General features: G+C 41.2%; 1 protein-coding gene across 2 annotated transcripts in view; it reads left to right on the top strand.

Annotated features, from left to right (window-relative positions):
* The window catches only part of DMXL1 (Dmx like 1), an 89,204-nt gene that overhangs the window by 10,468 nt on the left and 60,825 nt on the right, over positions 1-17,911 (top strand). For both annotated transcript variants that reach the window (XM_063129492.1, XM_063129493.1), the window contains exons 4-11: positions 4,176-4,254; positions 5,263-5,389; positions 9,020-9,086; positions 11,519-11,694; positions 13,389-13,578; positions 13,953-14,118; positions 15,853-16,065; positions 17,637-17,890. In XM_063129492.1, the coding sequence (XP_062985562.1) occupies positions 4,176-4,254; positions 5,263-5,389; positions 9,020-9,086; positions 11,519-11,694; positions 13,389-13,578; positions 13,953-14,118; positions 15,853-16,065; positions 17,637-17,890 (1,272 nt within the window). The remainder of the gene's footprint in view (positions 1-4,175; positions 4,255-5,262; positions 5,390-9,019; positions 9,087-11,518; positions 11,695-13,388; positions 13,579-13,952; positions 14,119-15,852; positions 16,066-17,636; positions 17,891-17,911) is intronic.

Here is a 17,911-nt window from a genome sequence, read left to right as displayed (position 1 = left end):
ATCTTGATGCCTAATTGCAATCCTATTTCTGAACCTTTCCCATGCAGGGTAGCCCTTTATGTGGATATTTATTTTATTTTTATTTATTTATTTATCATACTTATACCCCGCTCCTCAGCCAAAAAAGGCTCTCAGAGCGGCTTACACTTAGGAAAAAAGACAGTCCCTGCCCTCAGGCTTACAATCTAACAAAGACATGACACACAAGGAAAAGGAGTCAAGGAGGGAGGGAGGGAGGAGAGAGAAAGAAAGAGAGAGAGAGAGAGAGAGAGTCCAGCAGGAGCAGGCCCCGATGTTACTTCTGCCTGCTCCTGTCCCCTCGGTCCTTCTTCTTCCCCACAGGGCCAAGATGGCAGTTTGCCCTGTGGGGGGGGGGGGAAGAGTCCAGCAGGAGCAGGCCCGGATGTTCGATGTTACTTCTGCCTGCTCCTGTCCCCTCGGTCCTTCTTCTTCCCTACAGGGCCAAGATGGCAGTTTGCCCTGTGGGGGGGGGGAAGAGTCCAGCAGGAGCAGGCCCCGATGTTACTTCTGCCTGCTCCTGTCCCCTCGGTCCTTCTTCTTCCCCACAGGGCCAAGATGGCAGTTTGCCCTGTGGGGGGGGGGGAAGAGTCCAGCAGGAGCAGGCCCTGATGTTACTTCTGCCTGCTCCTGTCCCCTCGGTCCTTCTTCTTCCCCACAGGGCCAAGATGGCAGTTTGCCCTGTGGGGGGGGGGAAGAGTCCAGCAGGAGCAGGCCCTGATGTTACTTCTGCCTGCTCCTGTCCCCTCGGTCCTTCTTCTTCCCCACAGGGCCAAGATGGCAGTTTGCCCTGTGGGGGGGGGAAAGAGTCCAGCAGGAGCAGGCCCTGATGTTACTTCTGCCTGCTCCTGTCCCCTCGGTCCTTCTTCATATGAGGTCACCAGAATAGTGTTAGGGACCTTCTGACCTTGCCAGAACAAATCGTAATGGGACTACTGACCCCCTCGTCCATCAGTTGTGCAGTTATAACATGAATGCCAGATCAACCAGTTAAAGCTGTTCTATTAAGGTGATAATTGAAAAGAGACCTGGATATATTAGCCTGGGAAGCTGCTCCCCCCACCCAAGCTTGGCAATAAACCATGACCCTAGAACAAAGTGTTTGCACTTGTTCCAAGGCTGTTTTTGTTGATAGGGACACTTTAAACTGACCTTGGACATGTCTACGTGAAGTGTTTGCCCTGGGGGGGGAGGGTTTGCAGTAATGGCACGTCATCTACATGACGTAGCCGCCATTGCGAAGCCATCCGGGGGCAAACCCTGGAAACTCCGCTCCACTTACCCTGACTTTTTTTGGCAGTGGAGCCCATGGTGCCCCCTGATTAGTCACCTGAAAAAGTAAAAAAAAACAAGGGGTGGGGAGGAGAGGAACGGGGCCATTCCTCCCCCCTTTAAAAATGTATTATCTGTATCTGTGCAGCTGCGCAGATACAGGTAATAAAAATTAAAAAGGGGGGGACGAATGGGCAGCCAGAGGCAGGAGAGGTGGTTCACCCCGAGGCCCTCCCCATCACGTCCTCTTCTGGCTGCCTCATTCCTCCCCACTCCTGTTTTTTTAAATTTTATTATCTATCTGTGCAGATACAGACAAAATAAAAAAAGGGGGAGGAACAGCCCTGTTCCTCTCCTCCCCCCGTTTTTTGTTTTTGTTTTTACTTTTGAAGACTGGGAAAGTTTGCACTTGCGTTCCTTCCTGTGCAGATGCCGGGAAGGAACGCAAGTGCGGGAGCAAGGCGTCTTGCGGTGCCAAAGCACCGCTGCAAAGATGGGGGCATTGAAGGGTTCAAGAGCAAGAACAGCAGCCAGAGCCCCACGATCTGGCAAGCTGAGTCAGAAAGTGCTAGCTGTCTCTACAGAAGACTTACAGAGGAAGTCAGGGTGTTAAAACCGCAGCTTGCCCTTTCAGATGATGATTTCTCAGGGGGCTACAGTGAACACAAGCTGACTACTCCCTGGGATTTCCTGGGAATCTTGCAGCAGTGGTGTCATAAGGCATTGGTGTTTCTGTGAGCTGGTAGTGTGAAGCCATTTATAGAAAATCCTGTTTGCATGGCTTCTCAGTTCTATAAGGTTCTGGAGCCAAATAGCCTTATAGCAGTGGTGGGATGCACACAGAGTCCTTCTATAAGCTAAGTGCCAGGTTGCCCAAAATACTGTGGCAAATTGTGTGCAAAGTAGAATACTGTGGAAAATCCTGTCTTTTCATCATCCCATCACCTGATCCCCACTTGTTATCCAAGTTCTTTTCTATGCAACATTGTATCTTCTTGATAATTTTCTTTTATGGAATGCCATAAGTGTTCCATTAGACATCCCAAAATATGTCTGTGCCTGTTCCTGCAGATCTTGAACTAATTCACAAAAAAAAATTAAAGATTAAATGTCAAATTATGACAAAACTTCATATTCTTGAGCAGTCGTGAAGTAGTGATGCAGATTTGAGTAACGTTGTTTGAAAATAGATGCCTGACAGGTAGTGTTCTATGGAGAAGAAGCTTTAATATTATCTGTAAGTCAGTTCAGGTGTGATTTTCTTAGTTAATATTGAGTTAGCCAGTGATTTCCTCTGTAAAATGGATTATGAACTAATTAACTGGTGTCCTGAGAACTAAGAATTTAGACTATATTGAGTTGTATCCAATAGTGGTGTTCTGCTACCAGAAAGAAACCATTAGCAGAGCAGATTTCTCCTCCCTCCATGCAGCCCCAACACACACCCTCTAAATCTGTTCCTGAGGGTTTCCCAGCCCTCCAGTGCAGATATGGGGGGAAGAGAGGATGGGTTGGATTCAACCCATAGTGGAGAACGCTTTTGTTTTAATCGACTTTGTATTGCACTAAAATATGTGGCTTGGGAGTGCAGTATCTTTGTAACATCTTCCATTAATAGATGGTATAGAAACTATAATTTTGCAAACTTAATCTTCCCTATGACAGTCTCAGTTCCTGGAAACTGATCCTTCCATGGAAACAAGAACTGACAGAGCAGAAGCCCTTTGATTTAGGGCCTTGCTAGACCATGCTGGATAAGCCGGCATGGAGGCGGGGCGACGGCGCACTAACTTTAGCGTGCGCCACCCCGCCTCCTAGACAGCCGACACGCAGGGACTACAGAAGCCCTGCAGCGTTGGCCATTTTTGTTGTTGTTGTTAAAGAGGCCATGTGCGGCCCGAAGACTCCGGAGAAGGTAAGGTTTTTTTTTTTTTACTTAAGCCCCCCACCCTTTTTTTAATTAAGCCCCCTGCCCCCTGCCCACTTTTTCCCCGCCCTCCATCCCCGTCTCCCGTGTCGCCCTCTGCCATCCCCCTCCGTCTCCCGTGTCGCCCTCCGCCATCCCCCTCTCCTGCCGGTCCGGCCTTCCCCCCCCCATGTCCCCCCCCGGGATCCCCCCCTGGCCCGATGGGCACAGCGCTCGTAAGAGCGCTGTGCCCAGTCCGTGGCTTTTCCCGGCTACTCGTGAGTAAGCGAGTAGCCGCAAAAAGCCACGACCTTCCTAGCCGGGGCTGCGGAAAAGGCGTGCCATAAGCGAGGCTTCAGTGTGCCTTGACCCCGGATTCCCCTGTGCGTCATCTGGACGCACAGCAGGGAAACCGGGCCTCAAAGCGCGCTAAGGCCTCGTCTAGCAAGGCCCTTAGAGAGAAGTCAAAGCCACATAGATTGACAGCTATCTCTTTGAAATAGTCATTTATGATGTCAACCTTATGGTTTACTCACTAAGTCTGAATCAGTGGAAGAAAATGGGCAGATCAATAGTTGGCTTGAATGCTTAGATAGAAGAGGACCTGTATGAAAGAAGAGGACCTGTACGAAAAAAGTGAATTGTGTTAGAAGAGATAAGCTAGCTTACAGTGCAATCCTTTGCATGTCTACTCACAAGTAAGTTCTACTGAATTCAGTGGAACTTACTCCTAGGTAAACTTGTATAGGGCTTCAAATTTAGGTTAGGTTCTAATGATGTCATTCACTTTATGCTGTACAATAGCTTTTTAAGTTGTCATTGATATCTCAGTTACTTGGAAATATTCTTACACATTTGAAGAAGAATGTTTGATAGTAAATCTTCCTGCTTGAATTCATTATGTTTTAATCAGTAAGTTTCCCAGATGAACATACAGTTTCAGATTTAAGCTTTTCATACTATACTTGTTTGGTTTTAGGGATTACATTTTCAGTGGCAGAAGTCAGATCAAATTTTACTGGAAGATGTAGTGCATAACATAACATGGGACCCTACAGGTAAATACACATATTACTAAGTCTTTTCCTTTTCAACTTTTCACTTGATTTCATTTTATATTTGCCATTTATACTCTACCTTTCAATGGATTCCAAGGTTGGCTTACATAATCAAAACAAAATAAAATCTAAAACACTCTAATACCGTAGAATGTAAGAACAACATAAAATCAGTTAGTTGAGATAAAGCTAATTTGTGTATTTATTCAGTCATTTAAGAGCTTTCTAGGCCATTTGCGAACTCCCAAAGCACTGGGGGAGAAATGGCGGACTATGAGAAGGGTAGCGATGAGTGGGGAAGGGGCTGGACAAGGAGACAAGGTGGGTTCTATCACAAAGGTGCTTGGGATGCATGCCAGAACCAGGCTAGAGAATTGATGTAGAAGAAGGGGGAGAACAAGCCATGGCAAGCCAAGTGCCTCATTCGCATGGTGGCTTAGTATGACATATGAACCCACTGGTAGACTTCCATCCTTCAAGTCCATTTGATCTACCATTCCTCTTGATTCATATCTAATCATGAGGAACTATTCCATTAGATTCACTTTAATTCCCCTAAACATCCCTTCATCTTTATCCTCATGAAAATACTCCTTTATACAGTCCTAGTAATATCTATTAATGCGGCACCAAAGAGTTGAAACTGGCTGAGTTGGTGTAGTCAGAGCGATTTCTGGAGTATCTTCTTGGATGGAACTAGACTGATCTCTTCCCTTCCTCGAGGCAATATGCAGTAAAGATGGGGTTCTATTGGCTGGATTGGGTTTTATATCTTTGCTGATTGACTTCCAGTTAGTCATATATTTTCAGTGAATCAAATAAGTTCACCATCTTAACGTATGTTCCCTGTGCTAGGCTTTGATTGTATACATAAATGGTGTTAACAGTTGTTTCATGAGTAGTTCCAATTTTTTATTTCAAGCATTAAAGCATATATTTTAGGGCCCACAGTTTGACTTCAACTATCCATTCCAATCTAATATATTTGTAAAAATTTGCAAAACTTAGGTACTCGTCTATTGACTGGTTCCAGTTGTCTACAGCTTTGGTCCAATGGCAATTTAGAAAGTGTGTCAGAAGATGAAAATCCTGGAAAAGCAGACACTCGGAATTGGAGAATCATTTGGCAGTGCAAGTAAGAAATATATTAATAGTAGCTTAGTTTTTTAAAACTTCATTAGATTTAAAAATCATTTAATCTTAGGTAGTGATTTAATCTTAGGTAGTGTACTTAATTGATAAAAATATAATTTAATTTGGTTTAAGAGATATAATGAACAAATCATATATTTTGCTGTATCCAGATTAATGATGTTGGAGGAACTTTCTTCAGTATACACTACTATTGCCCTCATGTCTCCATAGAAAATCATCCGGATGAGTTACAAAGGTTTTCAGACGGTCATATATGTGTAGTTTGCGATTGTGTTTTTGTTGATATTACCCTGACACCTTGGCTCAGTAATCCATTCTGGTTTCAAAGAAGCAGCAAGTCAGAAGCTTAGAGAACTAGCAGGAACTAGAAGAATGTCCTAGGTAGTTGCAGCAGGGTATATGCCATGGGTAGGAAACTCAATGACCTCCAGATGTTTTGCACTGCAACTCACATACTGTGTGACCATTGGTCATACTCATTGAGACTGATGAGGATTGTAGGCCAGAACATCTGGAGGGCACCAGGGGGCCGTCCTCTGTATACGCACTACCTCCACTGATGAAATTAAAGGGAATTGCTCCCATAGAATTACAGATACATGCAAATACAAAGTTGGCGCCTGCTTGACCTCCAGAAACAAGGAATTCCATATGAGGGGGACCACCACACTGGAGGCTCTTCCCCTGGTGGACTCCAATCGGAGGACGAGTCTATGTGGAACTACCAGGAGCCAAATCTGAGTTCTTGGAGAGTGGAAGGAGGAAGGAGGGGTTCAGAGAAGAGGTAGCCAACATCAGAGATGCAAAGGAGCCCTACAGGTTTTTGTTTCTTGCCCCAGGTCCTGCACAGAGGTTAATCCTGCACAGACACTGTGGCAAAAGAAGGCAGGACAAATGGAATATCTAAACTAAGTGTGCACACACGCACCATCTACTTATGGCTACTGCATAATCCACTTCCTCTCAAGGAAATGTGTAGGGACCTGCGGACTTGAAAGGATCTTCTTCTTGACCACTCGGATGTCAGCTAACTCTTTCAGAAGAATTGGCTGATAGCGGTGGGAGAAGTGGGCATTTTAGCCAAGCAACTTGCCAACAAAACATATTCTTAAAATTCCCCAATACATTCCATCTCTACAGTGTAGAGCACATGGTAGTACCTGTGGGACTCAGGTATCCTTCTACTTCAAGAAATCAGTGGTGTAGAACTTCCCAACATAAATAAAACAGATGATGCAAATGCTAGACCTAAGAACTAAAATGGAGTTTCAGCAGATTTTCCTAAACACTGTATTTATAAAATAGGTATTAATGTTGATGCTGGAGACCTTTTAATGTAATTGCAGAAACAGAAAAACAGAATACCCCAGATAAAATACATATCTTTATGCATAATAGAAGTTGAAGTCCAAATGACAGATATTGAAATATGCCTAAAATAGAAATGCAATGGATTTGGAATATGTACAATTCAGATGTAACCATGGAGAATTTAATATCGTAACAGTTTTTGCTGGGGTCAGCAGTGCAATCAATCTACAGTATCATCTTAACTTTCAGCCTTAGCAGAATCCACATAAGGAGTAATTGTTTTGAGATTAATAATTATTATTATTATTATTATTATTTATTTATATAGCACCATCAATGTACATGGTGCTGTACAGATAACACAGTAAATAGCAAGACCCTGCCACATAGGCTTACAATCTAATAAGTTGTAGTAAACAATAAAGAGGGAAGGAGAATGCAAACAGGCACAGGGAAGTGTAAACAGGCACAGGGTAGGGCAAAACCAACAGTGTAAAGTCAGAACAGACTCAATATTTGAAGGCTATAGGGAAAAGAAAAGTTTTGAGCTGAGTCTTAAAAGCAGTGATTGAGTTTGTAGTTCTCAAGTGTTCTGGAAGAGCGTTCCAGGCGTAAGGGGCAGCAGAAGAAAAAGGACGGAGCCGAGTAAGGGAAGTGGAGGTCCTTGGGCAGGCGAGAAGCATGGCATCGGAGGAGCGGAGAGCCCGAGCGGGGCGATAGTGTGAGATGAGAGAGGAGAGATAGGCAGGAGCTAGGCAGTGAAGAGCTTTGAAGGTCAGTAGGAGAAGTTTATATTGGATTCTGAAGTGAATTGGAAGCCAATGAAGAGATTTCAGAAGTGGAGTGACATGGTCAGAGCGGCGGGCCAAGAAGATGATCTTAGCGGCAGAGTGGTGGACAGAGACCAGCGGACTGATGTGAGACGAAGGAAGGCCAGAGAGAAGAAGGTTGCAGTAGTCCAACCGAGAGATAACCAGTGCGTGAACGAGAGTCTTGGCAGAAGAGACAGACAAAAATGGTCGAATCCTGGCAATATTATACAGGAAGAAACGACAGGATTTAGCTACTGCCTCGATGTGAGGAGTAAAGGAGAGCGAGGAGTCAAATATAAAGCCAAGACTACGAGCTTCCTTGACCGGAGTAAGCGTGACATCGTTGACAGTAAGGGAGAATGAGAGGTGAGGAGAAGGTTTAGGAGGAAAAACTAGCAGTTCAGTCTTTGCCATGTTAAGTTTCAAACGACGATGAAGCAGCCAGGCTGAGATATCTGAAAGACATGCCGAGATACGATCGTGAACATCTTGAGAAAGTTCCGGAGATGAAAGATATAATTGTGTATCATCGGCATACAGGTGATATTGGAGGCCGTGAGATTGAATGAGCTTGCCCAAGGGCAGCATGTATAGAGAGAACAACAGCGGGCCAAGCACCGAGCCTTGCGGAACCCCAACTGAAAGGGGAAAAGAGGAGGACGAGCTGCCGTTAGCCGACACGCTGAAAGAGCGACCCTCTAGATAGGAGGCGAACCAGTTATAGACAGAGCCACAGAGTCCAAGGTCGTGGAGGGAATCTAAGAGAAGATCGTGATCAACCGTGTCAAAGGCTGCGGTTAGATCAAGGAGAATAAGAACAGAATAATGGCCTTTAGACTTGGCAGTAAGAAGATCATTGGTGATCTTGGTAAGGGCTGTTTCAGTGGAATGCAAAGGACGGAAGCCAGATTGAAAGGGATCCAGAGCAGAGTTATTAGAGAGAAAGTCAAGACAACGAGAGTAGACCAGACGTTCCAGGATCTTTGAGACAAAGGGCAAGAGGGAGACAGGTCGGTAGTTAGACAGGGATAGTCGATCAAGAGTGGGTTTTTTGAGAATGGGAGAGACTGTAGCATGTTTAAAAGCAGAAGGAAATGAACCAGAGGACAGAGAAGAATTAATGATGTGAAGTAAGGACGGGAGGATAGCGGGGATAAGATTAATAAAGACACGAGAGGGAATCGGATCACGGGAACAAGTGGAAGGCTTCGATGAGCGCAGTATTTTAGACAGTTCATCAGCTGAGACCGAAGGGAATGCCGAGAGAGTTGAAGGAGGAGCTGACAGGTGAGGGACAGGAGCTGGAAGCGGAGCAGAGTTGGCTAGATCGGAGCGTATAGTTTGGATTTTAGCATTGAAGAAAGAGGCAATTAATTGAATTTCAAAGAAGCTGCTTTCCAACTTTGCTAATATTTAATTGCACTTTTACTAAGTTCTTGCAGTCTCAAGTAATGTGTAACATCATGCGGATTTTTTCTGTTTTACAGAACTGCTTCTGAGGTTCACCTAATGAAGTTTTCACCAGATGGAGAATTTTTTGCTACTGCAGGGAAGGTAAACTAGTTTAATAGGACTAGAAATTTATTATTACAGTTTATATCCCATCTTTTTATGTACTGCATCAATGCAACTAACAACAGAAATAAGAATAAAAATTATTTTAAACATTTTAGTTATCAATTAAATAGCTAATAAAACTAATCAAGGACACTGACAGAAGTTGATACACATTTATATTTATTACATATTTATATTGTAATATATCCCCTTATATATCCCTTTCCGTCCCATGAGACTATAGCTAGGGATGTGGCTGAGTGCAGGGCAGGGCTCTTAAGAGTTGTATAGGGTGCGGGGGAAGGCTTACAGAATATGTAATAGCAATCTGCTGAAGCTTTTGTTCAGATCAAGGAACTTCTCTAAGCGTGATTAAACAAGCCAAGGAACTGTACAACTTCCAGGTTCCCAAGGCCCAGGAGCTTCCCTGCAGCTTTTGCATAGCTCTGAGTTATAATTAGAGTCCATGACTTGTATTGGCCGCTTGGTGAGTGGTTGGGTCTGGTCACCCAATTCATAGGAATCCCAACAGAGTTTCATCAAAAGTAACAGTTTAACATGAAAGAGCTCCTGAGCACACACACTCAGTCACTCACTGGCTCATAAAGCGGCCTGTTCAGCTTAAACAACAACCACTCATGAGCTGCTTTATTTTTTCATTCTGAACCAGAGAATAACTTCTTTGGGCAATGCTACTCAAATTGCAAAACTTCCAAGCATTATAAGATGGAAAACTTCATATTCTGAAGCAAGTAATCACAAACATTGGTAGAATCACGAGATCCATCATGTGTTTGTTACTAGTTTCTTTCTTTACATGACATCATAGTTCTTTAAGACATCTTAATGTTGATATTTTGGTTTGCCTTGACTCTTCCTTTATCTGTGTCTTTCTCAAACAGTGGAGTTGTCTTATTATACTTTTAAAGTTTATTTCTGCCTATGATATATTCATTTTAGGTTTTTTCCTTGAAAAAAAATCTAATAGATGTATTAACTAACTAAGTAATCTTGCATCTGTATAAATAGTAGCTGGAAAGAACATCTGATAAATTCAGGTTGAGCTTTGTGTAGCAACTGTCCGGAGTACCTCATGTGATCCAAAGTAATCCAATAAGTTGTGAACTAACATGTCAAAAGTTAGTGATGGCCAAAGATTGACTTGCCTAAAGGAAGGATTCCTAACACAGTCCAAGCACAATAATAAGCCAGTGTAATTTAAGTGGCTGAAGGTTTGATATGTGTGTTGGAAACGAATATTCCACATGCCCACTCAACTCTGAAAGTATCGCCTTGTGAAAGCCAGTATATCTCAGCCTATCCAAGCTCAGAACTATTGTGATGGTACAGAGAGCTTCTTCTTTGAAGAAGACATAGATTTAACAAATAATAAGTTAGTGTTCTCCAATAATATTAAAACTAGGTCATGCTGTATAATTTCCCGCTGCTACCCAAACTAAGTAATCTTTAAAAAAATCAATGTTTGGCAAAAGATCAACTTGTTTGAAATCTAGCGTGATGTTTTTCCATGAATGTATTTGGATTCACAGTTCTTATGCTCTTCAAATGAATGTTTCCTAGTATAGAAGCATAATCTTGCAATAACATAGTCTTATTTGCCGCAACCAGCATTTCCGCAAAGACATAGTCATGTGATGATGGTTGTTTTTCAGAGAGAATAGCTTTTTGTGAAGTTGACGTATTTGTCCCCAGTGTCAAACCAAGATAAAAGGGCAGTTACTATTTTTGGAGCCCTTTTAAGGATTTTTTTTTAAAAAATCATTAACAGTAGTTGGTCTGATAGACTTTTTATCTTAGCAGTTTTGTATGTCTTCATCCCTGCAGATGGAGATGGAATGTGCCTGTTTTTACTCTACCGATATTATAGAGAGCAGAAAATAGGAATGCGAGGCAGGCATAATGAATAGCAAAAGTAAAATAGCAAACTTTACCCTAATCGCTGCCATTACTGTTCTAAGCACCAACATGAAGTGAAATACCCTGCCCTCCTCTGTGCTATCCATGCATTACAAAGACCATAGAAGAGGGGTGAAGTTTCATGAAAAGTCACGGGGTGTTAACCCCCCAAATTCTAAGTCATGGGCAGAGAAGTCAAATGAGGGACAGAGACTCCTCTCTCTCACTGTTTGCTGGGCTTTGGAAAAAGGCAGAAGTAGCCTGAGTCTTTTGCTTCTTCTGACCTTCCCCAATACAAAGTGCATCTGGTGATTCATAGGATTGACTAAAAAACCCTATGGGAAATGTCATTATAAGGTGACCATCAGCTTTTACATAATTAAATGATCATATAAAACTGTTAAGATCATGTTGAAAAGCCATTTAAGGCTGAGTTACTATTGAAGAATGAGCTATAAGTAGCAACTATGGAAATAACATTCTAATATATGCTACTTTCCCCCTCCCCCCAGGATGATTGTCTTGTAAAGGTGTGGTATAATACTGATAGTTGGAAATCAGTGGTTGCATCTCAAGTTACAACACCAGAAACAACCATACAGGAAGTGGGTTTCTCATTTGTTTACTTGGTTCATCCTCGGTCTGTGAATGGATTTTCATGGCGAAAGACAAGCAACTACATGCCACGGTGAGGATGATTCATATTTGAGTTACTATAAATTGTTTTCAAAGTTAACACTTTGCTTTTAAAAATTGTGCCAGCTTGATTTAATTAGACATGGGTGGTTAATTATTGGGCTAAGTCTAAGCAGACTTTCACTGGTAGTGAACCTAAAATTGGTAAGATTATATATTCAACACTGGACATGTTCAGAAGACACCTTAAACCACAGCTTTAACCATGCTGAATAAGGCAAAAAGTGGGCCACCTTGTTGAATTATGGGTCGGTATATCTGAAGTACATACCAATGTTGCTTTCTGAGTGAGGGATATTTTCTTTAGCCATGTAATTTGCTTTTTTAAAATGCCACAAGTAGTATGTGAAATCTGTCACAGTGCATAGCTTCATGAACGAACCAATCCTCACATACTGAGGGTCTGTCATGCAACACTCTGGCAACACTGAAATCTGTCCTGAAAATTTGTTTGAGACTAAATCAGTTATCTCAAACCATTAGCTGGTGTTGGTGGGCACACACGTTCCTTTAATATCGTAGTAGTATGTGATGTTGGCACATCCATATCTGGCCATCTTTCAGCTCACAACTATTGCTACCAAAATCCAGTAATGACTTAGCTTTACAGGTGGTGATCTGAACATGGCTATTGAATGAAAGCCAGTTAATGCATTACATTTTTCCTCATATTAATTGCACATAGTTGTATCAAACACATGTAATATTAAGGCTTGTGTGGATGTTTTTCTCCTCACAACTTTACACGGAAAAGTTACATCCAAATATTCTTGGCTGTAGGAAAACAAACCATGAAGCACATCTCAGAAGCCTATAAACCCAAGCCCACTCTGCTTTGAGCTGCCTTAGCATGCCCTATACTCAGGGCTGGCCCTCATGAGGCAGGATGAGTCCCCCACCTCAGTTGGTGCAGGGAGATGAGTGGGGAATTGTACGCTTCCCCTTGCTACTGCTGCTGCTACCCCCCACTCAGCAGATCCTTTCAGAGTGAGTGAGTGAGCATCCATTGTGTGGGCAGGCTGTCTAAGAGCCTTGTCAGCCAGAATAGTATTTGACACAGCTCTTCAGAGAATGACAATGGAATGGGAGATGCAGTATGACACATGGCACCAAAAGGGTGAATAGGCTGGGCTGGAGGGAGGAAGACTGGTGGGTGGGCAGCCAGCCAGCCAGGTGGTGAGGAGGGGGCAGACATGGCAGTTGGTTGTGGGAGATGGACACTGGGGGAGGTGGTGGATGATGAACACGGGAGGAGGGTAAGGAAGGTGGGAAGGAGATGGGTCTGATCGGTGGGGGAGGGCGAGATATGGATATGGGGGAGGGAGGGAGGGAGATGCGGTGGGGAGGGAGGGGATGGGCATGGGGGGAAGCAGGTGCTGTGGGGACTGGGAAAGGAGATGGACAGACGGATGCAGCGTCAATGGCAGACAGCGGTGCCTATGTGTTTGCCTGCCTCAGGCTTCAGTAACTGGTGCTTTGTCTTGCATTTTAAAAAAAACTGGCTTAAAAATACCAAATCCTATACAATTTTTCTTGCAAGCATTCATCCTCATGCATGTGTTGTCTAAGACAACTGACTTCAAAACAGAAAATGTGACCTTTTGTGAGTAATAGCACTGAGTGGTATTCAAAAATACTGGTCTCTGAAAATTAGTAATCTTTTTTGTTTAACCTCACTTTTTGTAGTGGTGCTGTATGTAATGTACTGTTGACATGCTGCAAAGATAATATATGCCGTCTCTGGGCAGAGACTTTGTTGCCCAACGATAGTTTGCTGTATGGAGGTGGATACAGCCATTTGCCTGAACCAGTGAAATTAACAAATAACTTTAAGAGGAATGCTTCTAGCAAAGAAAGCATGAAAAATGCTTTAGAGGTAAGAAGCTAAGTCTATCAGATGTGCATAGTTTGGGTTGTATCAATTTCTAGATCCATTGAAATGAATGGAACTTAAATTGGACTAACGTTGGATACAACCCATGTATTCGACATCTACATTAATTTACTTTGTGTTAAGAAAATAGTAATCTTAACTATATTAGTGTAACATTTAATTAATTTGCTATTGCGAGTGGTACATCCTTGCATAAACATTCTATTTTTTTTATAAAATATGTTAGCTATAATTAATAAAGCTATGTTCAAATGTTGTTAAAAATGAATGTTTCATTGCACAGAAAAAATGTAGATTTTTTTTCTGTATTTGAATATTTTATATGAATAGATTTACAGTATTCAAACTCCCAACAGTTAAATCTAAAACCCTTTCGACGGGGAAGAAGAAGATCAATAGCTCTTGCACATACTGGATACTTGCCACATCAGCAAGATCCTCATGAAGTTCATCGAAACACTCCACTGCAATCAAATGCACTTTGCCACTTTCATATTGCTGCCAGCATCAATCCAGCCACAGGTGATAAAGAATGCAGACTTGTAGTATTAGTGGGTGCTACTCAGATTTTCCTATCTAAGACATTTTTATAATGGTTTGCATCCAGTGTTAATCTTACTTAAAGTAGACCCATTGGAATGAATGGGAATTAAGTTAGATTAACATTGAATTCAACCCAATGATTACAGTACTCTTTGTTTCAAAATCCTGCTGCAAGAGGAATATAATTATGCTATGAGAATTTCATGAATTTTGATATAAATACTAGCATAGTTTCAGATCACAAATTTTGTCTGTCACTGGAAATTATATACAGAAGATAATCCGTGTTAACTGGATTAAGATAGTGGAGGCAACCTGGATTGGCCAAAGATTAGACTGATCCAAATTGAGATGTGATGTGGGAGAGAAATAGTGTAACTGATCTCTCTTCCTATCTATCAAGTGAAATTAGGGTATGTAAGCCATGTAGGTTTTGCTGGTGGTATTAAGTACAATTCCAAGCTATGTTGTAATTGATAGTTATAAGCTACATGGCAAATAACTGGTTTGGTGAATGGGTGGCAGTTCAGTCTCTGGCACTGAAGAATCAGATGAGACGTTATTGGATATAATGCATATTATTGGATTCCCCTGTGTTCAAAGAGCTCTTGAGGTGATGTACACTGAAGCACAATATATCGAAGTAGTCGATGAAATTATTATTATTATTATTTATTTATATAGCACCATCAATGTACAGAGTAAAACAGTAAATAGCAAGACCCTGCCGCATAGGCTTACATTCTATGTTTAAGGAAACAAGTTGCAGTAAAAAGTATTACTATTGTAGTGGCTATGGAGTAATTAATTTCAATAGTTTATTCAAAGAACAACATATTTAATTCCACATATCCAAAGGGGCTTTTGTTTCTCAAATAATAGGCTTCCCTTCCCCATGCTACATGACAAACCTGTTTTGAAAATGAAAGAATTTCAAAGATTGCTTTATATGTAGGGTTCTGTTTTTCAAAGAAAAAGCCAAAAATCCCAGTGGCATGTCCCAAATCCTTAGCTGCACCTAAAAGAGCCCTTTGGATTTCAACCATGAATCTTTCAGATGTCTACAATGGATCTTCAATTAGATTTTCATTGGGTTTTTGATGTGGGGGAGGACATCTCTATTTAACTTTGAGTGTGTTTTAGTACTAAAGAAATAGATGTGTAGCTTGAATCTATGCCTCATTGCATAGTGGTGCAATTGCCGCAAACCTCTTTGGTTTCAGCCAAGGCCTGTGATGGTCTTAAGGACTTTTTTCCAGTGGTGTCCATGCATCAATGGAACAGACAATTGGCAGAGCAGATTGCCCTTTCTCCATGCAGCCCTTGTGTGCCCCCAGATATAACTCTTCAGGGTTGGGAGACACCCTGGAGCAGATTTGCAGGATTTGTAGAGAGATGCAGGGGAAGAGAGGAAGAGGACCTTCCATTGCTCAAGTGGAAATCCACTCATATGCTGGTCAGAGTCCAAGGTAGTTATTGGTAGTCCTGTGAATGATCTTGCCCTGTTAAACAGAGCTAGGGACTCTGTTTTGGCATTTGGCAAAAGTCTGTCCTTTTGTGTATGCTGCTGAAAAAGAGGGTAGGATTAACTGTGATTCTGGTGATGGGTGTTTATGTCCATCCTTATTATAGCTGATTTTGAGTGAATAAAAAGAGAAAATAATCTAAATGTATGTTACTTCCTGATTTGAATACAATTTTTCATTTTTGCAGATATTCCTTTGCTCCCTTCCATCATGTCTCTGAGTCTTAATGAAAGTGAAGAAAAAAGTGGACCTTTCGTAGTGCACTGGCTAAATAATAAAGAATTACATTTTACTCTATCAATGGAAGTGTTTTTACAACAGCTTAAAAAGAGCTTTGAGCATATTTCTTCAGAGGCCAGCACTGAAGAATCGAATCAGATGGATATAAAATCTGATGGAGGTAAAGTAGATGCTATTGTTTACCGAACTCTTTTAAAGAAAACAAGTTAATTCTGTAATAGAAACTAAGTATTAAACTAGTGTATGGCTTAAGCGATATTTTGAACATTATATAATCAAAACTGATTTTTTAATCTGTTTGGATTGTTTCTAGAAAAAATACACTTAAAAGGCAGTTCTAGTTGGGCTAGAGTCTAATGTATGCACATCTCCTAATTCTTGAAGCCTTGACCATCTATATTTTGAATAATTCCCCTAAATTTCTTTTCTCAAAATTTCTTTTCTCAAAAGCTTATAATCTGTATTGTGACGATACTAGTTTTTATTATTTGTTTTATTGTCCCCCATGCTTGTTGGCTTTTCCCCTCCCTGTTTGTTTGTTACTGTGATTTTAGAATGTACGCAATATGGCAGGGTGTTTTGTTTTTTGTTTGATTTTGTTCTGTACAGCACCATGAAAACTGATGGCGCTATATAAATAAATATTACTAATAATAAATCTTTCTAAATTGGACATTCCTTACTCACGGAGCAAGGAATACCACATTGTAGATATGGCTTGTTAGAACACACGTCTCTTTCCCATGGCTTACATAGAACACTGGTATACCCAGCATAGTGTGTAGTGACTCATATTGGGTGAATTTGAGCAAACGATTGTTACCTTACCTTGCCACAAAATGACATTTAGAGAAACCAAGAGAAAAGATCAGGAGACTAATACAGAGAAAAAATACAAAGCATTTCTAATTTAATAAAGAAAGCCATTGAATTACACAGCTAATTGAGGAGGAAATTATTCTTAAGCATATTGTAGATCCCAAATGGTTACAATCACTAAATCTTTCAAGCACTTTGAACAGCTAAGTGGTCATAGTGCATGCTCACACATCTGGCATCAAGAGTTCCAATTCTTGTTGAACATACTGCAATTTAACATTTTAATTTCACAGGCATGTTTTTCAAAGATTGTAGTATTAGTAGTAGGATGTACACATTTTCTTGTGCAAGAAATCCAAAATTTATAGTCAAGTTGGGATATATGCTATCCACAAATAAGAAGTTGCATTGACCAATAAAGTATTAATTGTTAATACAATTGTTAGGTTTCATCTCCATTAGAACCTTTTGAAACACCTAATGAGCTATGGCTACAATCTTATGCCTATTGAACTCAGTAGGGCTTACTTCTGAGTAGATATTTATAGGATTATGCTGTGTATTAGCCATGTGTTATGTGAATATCCATCTGTTTTGGACTCTGTATTAGGGCTGCTGATATTAAAGTGATTTTTTACAGATGTTACGTCTGAGTTCTGTCAAATAAGGGAAGCTCAATGGGTTCAAATTTCAAGTACATATTCAAGGATTTGGGGGGAAATGGATTTCCCTTTCACCAACCTAAACCTACCTTGTAAACTGAGAATATTTAATATGAATATCTTACACACTGTGTAAGACAGCTGTTTTGATAGAAGAATTTATTCTAGAAAATGCTCCAAAAAGTCATGTTACCTATAACTTTAAGTATGGTTTTAATCTAGATTTCTAGTAATATTTTTTATTTCACAGAAACTGATGACAATAGAGAAGACCAGAAAGGAAATCAAGAACAGAGAGAACTTACTGATGAAAAACCCATTCCAAATGCAAGCTGTGTTCCCTTATCTTCTGCTGTTCTTGATCATGAGATTGAAGTACAGCTGTCTGAATGGAATAAAAATGCAGATATGTTATTTAGTATTCATCCTATGGATGGGTCATTGCTAGTATGGCATGTTGATTGGCTCGATGAATACCAGCCAGGCATGTTTCGCCAAGTCCAGGTACTGTGACTTTCCTTAACA

This window comes from Elgaria multicarinata, chromosome 6 (assembly GCF_023053635.1).
Source record: "Elgaria multicarinata webbii isolate HBS135686 ecotype San Diego chromosome 6, rElgMul1.1.pri, whole genome shotgun sequence".
Taxonomy (NCBI): domain Eukaryota; kingdom Metazoa; phylum Chordata; class Lepidosauria; order Squamata; family Anguidae; genus Elgaria; species Elgaria multicarinata.
Note: the sequence above shows the minus strand (reverse complement) of the source record. Positions and strands in the feature narration are given on the sequence as shown.